A 9,926-nucleotide genomic window follows, 5' to 3' on the forward strand; every position below is an offset into this window, starting at 1 on the left:
AATTGAATGGTTCTCTTTTCCTGTAAGTAGTATATTAAGGAAATAATAGCCTTTTCCCCAAAAAGGGTCCTGCTGTCTGAATGCAGCGTCCCACAAACATGAGTGGATTTGACATTACATAAAAACAAACTCTTTGCCGTTAGCCCTGTTGTGGCAAGTACGCCGCATCACTGAAGCTTGTTTTATTGGCAGTACTAGCTAGATCAAATCCTTTATTCCTGCCTCGGTTTGATCACTACCCCTTGCCTTGAATTCCAGGCGTGGAGCACTGTTTTATGAGGATAAAACCTTCTTCTGACAATTCAAATCATAAGGAAAAATATCTGGTTTTCTTTCATTCTAGAGAATTTAGCAAACCTTTACTTCCTGTGGGAAGAGCCGGCGTCTTGCTTGCTGAAATCTTGCACCTTCTATGCAAACAAATGGTAAGTGTCCAGGTGTACTGTTCATAGGTAGGAGCTGGATGCAGCGAGTACGTGTTTATGCACGAAGCCTACACATTTCCCACGTGAAAATATTTAGGGATGGGCCAGCCAGTCCAGATAACCTAGGAAACCTGCCTCTTCATCCCCAGTTTCAAACCAAGCCTTAACAAGGTTCCAAAAAGTTAACTTTTTATATATTTTTTTTTTCTCTCACCACTTTTCCCTTTTGCAGGTACCTTTGCACCTGGCTTCTTCCAGAAGCTAGAGTGCTGAAATACTGCAAGAGGGACATTCTCAAGGTATTTCTGGGCTGACCAGAAGCAGCAAGTGCCGGAAATCTTGCGAGAGAGCTGTTCTTGCAGACCGGAGAGGTTCTGAGGGTTCGGATAAGCTTCAGACGGCCTCTCAGACTTCTGGGTGCTTATCCAAACTAAACCTGCCAACTCTTAAGATTCACCCATCACTAGGGGTAGTGACACCTTTTCACCCTGTAACTTCTAGAGCTCTCTTACACATTTCACAGTTGTGTGTCCAAACAGTTTGGTGGTTTCCCTATAACTCTGTCTCCATTTTTTGTCTCTTTTTTTTTAAAATCCAGCTAAATACCGCACTTTGGATAGTGTCTATTTTCAACCCTGTAAAATCCCTCACTTAACTTTTTTTTTTTTCTTTTGTTTGTTTGTTTTAAAGCATGCATTCAAATAAGGTCGATTGTTCCAGGAGCATTTCAGTCTAGCAGTGCAAATAGTGACTTTTTATTTATTTTAGCATTATGCTTGTTTGGACAGTCAAATTCCATTTGTTTTTCTGTTCTGTGAAAGAAGAGCTGCTGTGCTCTGGGGGTTGAAGCACAAACTCGGGTTTCTGTTTCTGCCACAGCTTTCTGATTTGACCTCGTCCAGGCCGATACTTGGACTCGGGTATTTCAATGTAATATCAGTCATTTAATTCAGATCCTGATGAATCGTTGCAGGAACTATGCATAATTAGCTCGTAACAATCTGCATTGTAAACTTAAAATTGTAATGTGCTTTGTAAACTGAAAATCAGGCTGCATTTATCAGAGCTTAACTTAGGCTGCGCAGCGATCTCTCTTGTGCAGGTGCTATAAGGTAAAAGTTTTTGCAAAGTATTTGGGTGAAGAGAGCTGGTCGTTACTAGTATTTTTATTCTTGTCAGAATTGCAAATATGCCATCTTAGGCAGGATACCAAAAGGTCAGCGTGACATTAGGGGATGCAGAAGGTTGAACTGTTGTTGTGCTGCAGAGGTGCTTTTCTCAAGGTTTGCAGTTAATTCTAGGAATTGAAGAGTGAACTTGGTATTACGTACCTGAAATTGAGGTTTGATCTCTGCACAGAAAACAGCCGTGTAAATAATTATTTTCTGAAAGCAGCTAATTTGCCGACACCTTAGTGTCAAGGCAGAGGGAGAGTGAGTCACAGAGTAAGTTCATGACAGAGTCAGGAGAGGAATCGAAGTCATCTAACTGCCAGCTCTGTGTCACGGCTGTGGGAAACTGCCTTGTTCAGATGTGTCACTTTTCATAGGTAATCTCTGGCTGCAGTTGTTGCAAACCCCACATGTCACGTTATGCCTTGTTTCTTACCCATCACCGTGGCGTTTGACCACTTGACAAGATGCGTCTACCTGTGGCAGGATTGCGATATGATTTCTCTTGCACGGGATTTCCAAGACGTTTTCACTTCATTGCTAGGCATCTTGTTTGGTGGCTGAACGGTTCTTTATTTCTCCTGACACAGCTGCACCACTCCGGCTTGTGTAAGCTCCCCTGCTCGTCTGTGAAGTCTTTAACATGAACAAACGCTTTATGTTTTAGAGCCATAAGAAAGTGGGAGCCTTATGGAGGGAGACTGGCCTCAGTTGGAAGGACTACTTACCCGAAGGGGAGGATGTACATACCTTTCTCATGGAACAAGTGAGTTCAGAGCATCTGCTTAACAATATTGGCACGCTGACTTTTAGCTCCACATCCCATTTGTTCATCTTCTTCCATCCCATTCTTAACATATAGTTGGTACGGGATGTGAGGAGAAGTGCCTCCCTCACCAAGTTGGGGTTAGGTTATTTCAGCACCTCCTTTCTGAAACGCCAGGAGGACGGGCTTGTCCCCTCTGACCCCAGGCACGCATCTCCTGTCAGCTGGCTTCCTCTAGGAGATCTCTTTCTCCAGCTGGGGGGGGAACGAACTCAAGAATGAGTTTTGCAGCAAAGACACACCATCTGCAGGAGGGCCAGAATAAATGGCAGAAATTATTCACTCATCTCGCCTTGCATTATCATCCCAGAGAGTTTCATAACTGCGAGGAGCCAGGCTGAGGGAGGGCACCTGGCAGCTCTTGCGGGTGGTGCTCTAAGGAAGAAGCTGGAGGTCTCCCTTTGGAGCTCCAAGTGAGCCACTGCCCTGTTTTAGCGCTTAAGAAGCGGTGCGCTGCAGGAAATGAAATGGATTGCCAAGGCCTGGGGCTTGGTGAGGGGACTGCAGATCCTCTGTCACATTTTGCAATGAATCGGGGCGTTAGCTGCGATTCCTTTGCACAAATGCCAGCTCTGGTAATTGCATTCCAGCTCCCCATCGTTTTAGTTGAGCAACATGGACTTTATTTTGCGCACGCAGGGCTGGAGTTGCTCTGAGATGTCTTTGCTGGATAACGTAGATCCCATGTGTTTGTAAAATGCTTCATAATCTTTGGAACAGAGAAAGTATATAAATCATTGTAATGATAACTTAGCAATTGAAAGATGCCAGAAAGCAGAATGAAGTGTAGCTTGCTGCCACAATTTGGTATAATTCAGCATAGGAAAGTATCTTTAACTAATTCTCATCATCACTTCTGATGTTGCAGAAGTTGGACTTCACGGAGTCCGACTGTTCCAGTTCCTCAGAAGCACTTTCAGAGAAAGAACTCTCTGCGGAAGAGCTGAACAAGCAGCTAGAAAAACTCATTGTTGAGGACAAGGCGAATGATGAACAAATCTTTGACTGGGTAGAGGTACAAAGACTATTTTCACCCTCCCTGCACACAGTTCATTAACTGCTCTCATAAATATTTTCTCATCTAAAGGAGCATCTCTGCAGGCTCCTCTCTAGGCATAGGGCACAAAGATGATTAGGTCTGTGCAATCAGCACTTCCAAAGAATTAAAATCTGTATGTAATTAGTCAGTTATTTCATAGTAAGCTTTAGGAAGAATTTTAGCCATATTAACGTACAACTGTGTGACTGCCTTTTAAATACTGTAGACTTTTTGACTCTGAAGACACTACTTCTGGCTACTTCTTACACTTTTTTGCAAAATGACCTACCAAAGTCCCCTTGCCGTACTGCAAAAATGTCCTGGGTGGTCACCAAGGGCATGTGTACCTTTCCCAGTGCGTTGGAGCAGTAACTGTAAAAGAAAATAAAGAAAAAGGAAAAAAGAAAAAAAAAAAAAAAAAGAGACCCATCAACCCACTGATCTTTTGCCCTCTGTCGCTGGCTGCATCCTTTAAGCCAGATATTTAATCTAGTGTCTGAAATTATACCCAACCTGATTCATTTAGATCTGTGCTTACAGTTAAATCTTGGTCAGCTTTAATTCCGTTATTTCTATTGCCAGAGCAATATGTTAGAAATGTCATTTTTCTACTGCCGTCAGAGAAGTTGAGAGTGGACTGAAAGCAGCACTGAGAATCCGGGGACACCCACAAGCTCTTTGTAGTCTTGGACAAGTTACAGAGCCATTCTCTGAATTTCTTCTACAAAGCAAACAAATCTCCACCCAAGAAGCATGCTGTAAAATTTGTTGAAAAAGCCTAAAACTCTTAGAAAAAAATGTATAAGGGCATTGCAAAAGCCAAGTGTTATTGGTTGGGTTTGTTTCTCAAGACAAATGACTAGTTGTGGGAGTAGTTACATGGTGCATCGATTGTATGAGAACTGTTGTTGCGTGTTGACATACCTGAGCTAGTTTCAAGAAGTGAATGTTTTTTTTATGCAGAGGGGTGAACTGGATTGCTACTGTAGCAGCTTTTGGTGAACTTGAACTTGCTGCCAAATGCAGCAGAGGAGTTTGGAAATGGTTCCTCTCATGCAGCAGTGTGTTTTTAACTGGTCCATTTACTCTTGATTTCAGGCTAATCTAGATGAAAGCCAGATGAGTTCACCTACATTCCTTAGAGCTTTAATGACAGCAGTTTGTAAAGCAGCTATTATAGGTGAGTAACTTGCAATGTAAACACCATACAACCCAAACGCACAAAGAATTATTTTATATTTTTCAGGTTTATATCACTTTTCCCTCCCCCGAGGCTGTTTTTTGTCACACACTAAGACTTTTGCACTATATTGAATTCTAGTCTGATCCCCCTGCGACAGCCAGGCGCTTTGCCGGTTGTGGTGTTCTCGAGGCTCTGTCGTGCCCTGGTGACCTTGAGTGAGCAGACGACTCTGAGTAATGCCAGATTGTTCATTGATTTTTTTTTTCTAGTGAAGGTGGAAATGCGCTAGACGTTATTAAGATAATTAGCATTTCCACTCCTGTGTCAGCGAGTACGCGTGGGCGCTCTACCATCACCGATTGCCACGTGCGAGTTGGAAGCGTGGGTTGCAGAAGAGAATCCAGCCTGCGTCTGTGACTTGTTCATAGTTTTATGTCAAAAATTGCAATTTTGGAAAGACGGTTTCTGTGGATTACTTGAGTGTACAGCAGTCGGCTGGAAATGGAGGAAAGGGTGGGTTCCCGAGTCAGACATCTGAGCCTCAGCCCCTCAGGGGGGCTTGAATAAAGCGCTGCAGCCAGAAACATCTGGTCAGTTCACTTTGTTTTCTTTAACTTTACTGTTGGCATCTGGCAAGGCAAAAAATTGCGCTTGTAAAGCACCCGGTTCTGCTCTTAGCTTAAGAGTCACACTTGGTGGAGAGAATGGTCTGAACTTCATCTTGCTGGGAGGGGAAAGACGGCCCAGCTCCTTTATTCTCCCTGAGAACAGAACCTTTCTGATGCCACCTAGTGTTAATGGTGAAATGACACAGGATTTGATGACAAATGTGTAAGGGTTCCCTGATGAGTATCAGGAATATCTTGTTCTGTTTTAGGTTTTGACCTTGCCTCTAATTGAGGGGTTTTCCCTTTTGTTTTCAAAATACTACTTAATTGTGTGGCATGATCTACTTAAAAGCTGCTGAATAATTTATCCTTGTTGCTGATGGACTTGTAATGTGTATTTTTATATATTCCTGATTTCCTCTGTCATGTGCAGCTTATGATTCTGTTTCTGCCTTAGTATTTTTAGGAAGAAAAAATACATACACTTTCCTAAAAACCTTCTATATAACTGGAATTTAGGCCTAGCCATTGTACGCGCTTCGGCCATCCAGTTGTCTGTGGAAACAATTTGCGCTGCAAAGTAAGGTTGGAATTCTTCTGTGTGTGTCAGCAGGCTGGTTAGGGCCAGGGTCGCTGCAGATACCGGTTGAATTTGGGGAACTGGCAGGATCAAGACTTCCAGAAAAAGCTGTTGATCAGAAATACTCCGTGTTGTTTCTTATCCTCTTTTCTCTCCATGCTAACCTGTATCTGTGGTTTCTATTTGAATAAATAAAGGCAATAAAAGATCCGTCCCTGCTGCCATGTACCAAAGCTGACCCTCTTTTCTTCTCTTCCCCTCAGCGGACTCTTCTAGCTTCCGTGTGGACACTGCTGTTATCAAACAGAGAGTGCCGATCTTACTCAAGTACCTAGACTCAGACACAGAGAAGGAACTACAAGCACTTTATGCACTACAAGCATCAATAGTAAAACTTGATCAGCCTCCTAGTAAGTGTTGCCTCTGTCCTGGGGATTTGAACCCTGACAGCCTAAGGAAAAGTTGTTTCTGTGAGAGTAAAATCTAGCAATAGGGTCTGGAAGAGGATGTGCTTTGCCTGACAGTGGAAATAACGTTTTACCTTTTTACGTAGCAGATGAGAGAAAACAGCGTACAATGGTTTCTGCTTGTACCAATTCCAGCTTTTAGAGCAGCGTAGGTCCCCGTGTGCTTGGCCAGAAGTTGGCTCTTCTCTTGGTTGCTCCTGTAAGCAGCCATGTAGAAGGAAGGATGAACCTCTGTTGATAAAAAGAGAGGAGGGAAAAAAAGACCAGTAAAAATAATCTGCTGAGTTTTACAATACCTGGACATGTGAGAGCACCAGGCGTTGTAATTGCATTGCTGCACCACAGATGTCTGTGGACTTGGAGGGAATAAAATGAGTTGGACTCAAAACTCATGAGTCTTGTCCCAGAGACACTGCAGAAAAGTGTTGCTGGGAAAGAGGCAGGGGAGTTGCCAAAGAACCAATCTGCAGCACAAAACCAGAGTGCCCCAAAACCCCCAACTTCATCATCCTTAGCTTTAAGGCGCTAGTCATCTGTTACCCCTCCTGCTGAGCTGCGAAAAATCGGGTGTTGGGAGAGGAGCCAGGCTGCCAGGCTGTGTGGTGCAGCAAGATGAGGATGGGCCGCTGTGGATTCTGCTTGCCAGCCAATCTCTAGATAATACATTCCCACGGCTGCTTTCCCTTTCCTGTGGAGCATGTGTTACCCAACGGCATCAGAGGGACCTGTTTTCCCTCTCAGCTATGTGTAACCAGCCAGGAAGCAATAACTCAGTAACAGACCTTCCTTTTACTTGTATCTGCATCTCTCGTGTTAATGTCACGTTAATCCCCTTATCCGTAACCGTGGTCTTTGTCCACAGACACAAACTGTGCAGTACTAACAGCTGTTCTCTCCCATTATTCCATTATTGCAGATTTGTTGCGGATGTTTTTTGATTGCCTGTATGATGAGGAGGTAATATCAGAGGATGCCTTCTACAAGTGGGAAAGCAGCAAGGACCCGGCGGAGCAGAACGGGAAGGGAGTAGCGCTAAAATCTGTCACAGCGTTCTTCACGTGGCTACGGGAGGCCGAAGAGGAGTCGGAGGATAATTAAAACTTAAAATACAGAGAAAGAAAAAACAAAAACAAAAACAATTTAAGTATTTTTTTAAAAAGTTTCACGTCTTCGCCAATCACAGTGCAGCAAGGCCAATTCTCGCGCAGACCCCCCCCTTCCCCCACACATGCACGAGTGGGAGAGGTAAACCTAGATAAACACAAAGGTGATCATGGAGGAAAAAAGGTACTTGGAAAAAAAAAAGTAAACTTCATACCTGAGGGCGGGAGCACTAAACCAAAATACATGTATTATTTATAGAAAATATTTTCTGTTTTAATCTTTTTTTTTTCTGTTCTTTTTAAACAAGGACTCACAGAAACACAAAGCGAAACAAATCTGTTTAGCGCAAAAAAAAAAAGTTGAAAACTTTTAATTTATTATTTTAAGGACTGCAAATGCCAGTGTAATTTTTAAATTTGCAGTTTCTGTAAACAAATTGTATAATAGAACAAAAGCAGAGAAATAAATTTCCCTCCCCTTCATATGCACCTCAGTTTTGTTTCAAAGCATGATAAATAGACAAAACTTTCAAGGGGGTTGGGGTAAGCTAGATGAGGAAGAGTTCAATTTTTTTTTTTTTTAATTGTCATCAGAATTTTTCTGCCTGCCTCTCAGCTTGCTTCAGAAATTTATAAAGAAAATAGTAATCAAAACGTACATAACCTTGGAACGGAAGGAAATGCATTTGAGAAAACCGCTGCGGACCAGAGTGCTCCGAAAATAACTCATTCAAAACAGTGCTACCCTGGGGAAAAAAGTACTAGTGATACTTTCAGAACCTTTAGAGCAACTTTAAGGCTTGTAAATACATAGAACAAATATTTAAAAAAAGAAAAAAAGAAATTGACTCAATACTATTTCTTTTCACTTTCAAAATATAAAGAACAAAATAAAGACAAACATTGCAAGTTTAAAAGAAAGTAAAACGACTTCTCCTTTGACAGCTGCTGAATGTGTGCACCATCTCTGAGCGGTGCTGGCTTCCTTTTCATTGTGTAGATTCTCGGTTCCAAATTGTGTACATATAGTGTGTGTATGTATGTGTGTCTACCAAAAAAGAGGGGTGAGAGCAATTGTTGTTTTAAGAAAAAAAAAAAAGGGGGGGGGGGTTGCTGCTTGGGAGACCTTTTCTGTAGAGAGAACTTAATGGCCGATGAGCAGCTGGCTGGGTTGCTGTACCGTGTAGGTGCGTTTGGTTCCCAGCACGTTGTTGGGAGACTACCTCGGGAGCGGTCAGTGCCCGATCCCAGCTCAGTTTTTCTGGCCGCAGTGTCTCTCGTGTGACTTGGATCAGTGGCGTCATCCTGGGGACTTGGGACCCTGGTAGCTGCAGAGGTTGCAGCTGCTCGAGCAGAGAACCAACAGCCCTTCGCTGTGGCTTGCGCGTCCGTTGCTGTCGCCGCCGCCCTTCGCATCTGCTGGTCGCCTTGCTGTGCCTAAGGAACCCAAAGACCCATAACAGGTGAAAACAAGCGCCCTATGCCAGTCAAGAGGTGGAACAAGCGCTGCAGTGCTCTTCCTGGCTCTGCCCACCCCATGACGGTGTCTGAAGTCTGCAGCCCGGGTACAGATTAACAGCGGTCACTTCACAGTGCGGTGGGAGCGCGTGGACCTCAGGCGCGCCCCGATGCCACGCAGTCCTCCAAACTGAGCTGCTGCTGAGTACATTAAGTCTCTTGTGTGTCTCTCTCCGACAACCAAAGATGACCTGCTAGCTCTCACTGTGAAGAAGCATCTACCATAATACAGTCTGCAAAGTTTGTGAAGCCCGAAAATGTAGTTTGTGAACTGTGGTCCGTGGACCGCGATTAACCTGTGGAGCATTTGCTGGTGGTCTGTGCAGCACTAGCTGCTCACATGATGCTGTCTTTTTCTTTCCAGCTGCTAAATCACTTCTTAAAAAAAAAAAAAAAAAAAAAAGCCAAAAACAGGGGGAAAAAAAAAAGGCTACGAATACATTAAATACTTTCCTAATCTTACTTTTACATGTAAACAATTGCTGTACTTGCATAAGGATGTTATTTGATCACCAGAGGGAAGGGAGGAGGGTGCCTGGTTGTGGCTGGAGGGGAGATGTCTGTGAGACGCTTTCCCTGTTAACATGTGTTCCATGCCATGAATCTGAGCTAGAGAATCCGTGGCCTAAAACACTAGAGCATTGTTTGGGGTTGGTTTTTTTTTTTTTTAGTAACAATAAAACACTTTTCTCTGATGTTTTGTTAAAAAAAAAAAAAGGAAAAAATATTCTCACCCTTAATATATGCATATGTATGTATCTGTGTGTATGACATCCAGCAACTCTTCATCCTCAGCTGCTTCCCCTCCCGGCCTTGCAGTTGGGCCCAGCAGTTTGGCCACAGGTGCTGCTGTCAAGATCTCTGAAAGGCTCGTCCGCATGGAAACCCCCACGCAGCAGGTCTCCAGGTGTCTGTTAAATCTCTGCAGAAGGTCCTGTGGGGGCAAAGTCATTTTTGAGCCAGAACATGAGTGGGTACGTTGATGGTTTGTAGCAGCTAAATAGG

General features: G+C 43.5%; 1 protein-coding gene across 18 annotated transcripts in view; it reads left to right on the top strand.

Annotated features, from left to right (window-relative positions):
• Window positions 1-9,926, top strand: part of EIF4G3 (eukaryotic translation initiation factor 4 gamma 3) — a 143,059-nt gene extending 133,133 nt beyond the window's left edge. For 10 of the 18 annotated variants that reach the window (XM_054849409.1, XM_054849411.1, XM_054849417.1 and 7 more), the window contains 6 exons: window positions 344-425; window positions 2,265-2,363; window positions 3,292-3,438; window positions 4,561-4,642; window positions 6,097-6,243; window positions 7,217-9,925. In XM_054849409.1, the coding sequence (XP_054705384.1) occupies window positions 344-425; window positions 2,265-2,363; window positions 3,292-3,438; window positions 4,561-4,642; window positions 6,097-6,243; window positions 7,217-7,398 (739 nt within the window). In that variant the 3' untranslated portion in view covers window positions 7,399-9,925. Of the gene's footprint in view, window positions 1-343; window positions 426-2,264; window positions 2,364-3,291; window positions 3,439-4,560; window positions 4,643-6,096; window positions 6,244-7,216 lie in introns of all 18 variants that reach the window. The other 8 variants (XM_054849418.1, XM_054849407.1, XM_054849403.1 and 5 more) reach the window with 2 other exon arrangements.

The sequence above is a fragment of the Grus americana genome, chromosome 21 (genome assembly GCF_028858705.1).
Source record: "Grus americana isolate bGruAme1 chromosome 21, bGruAme1.mat, whole genome shotgun sequence".
In the NCBI taxonomy this organism is placed as follows: Eukaryota; Metazoa; Chordata; class Aves; order Gruiformes; family Gruidae; genus Grus; species Grus americana.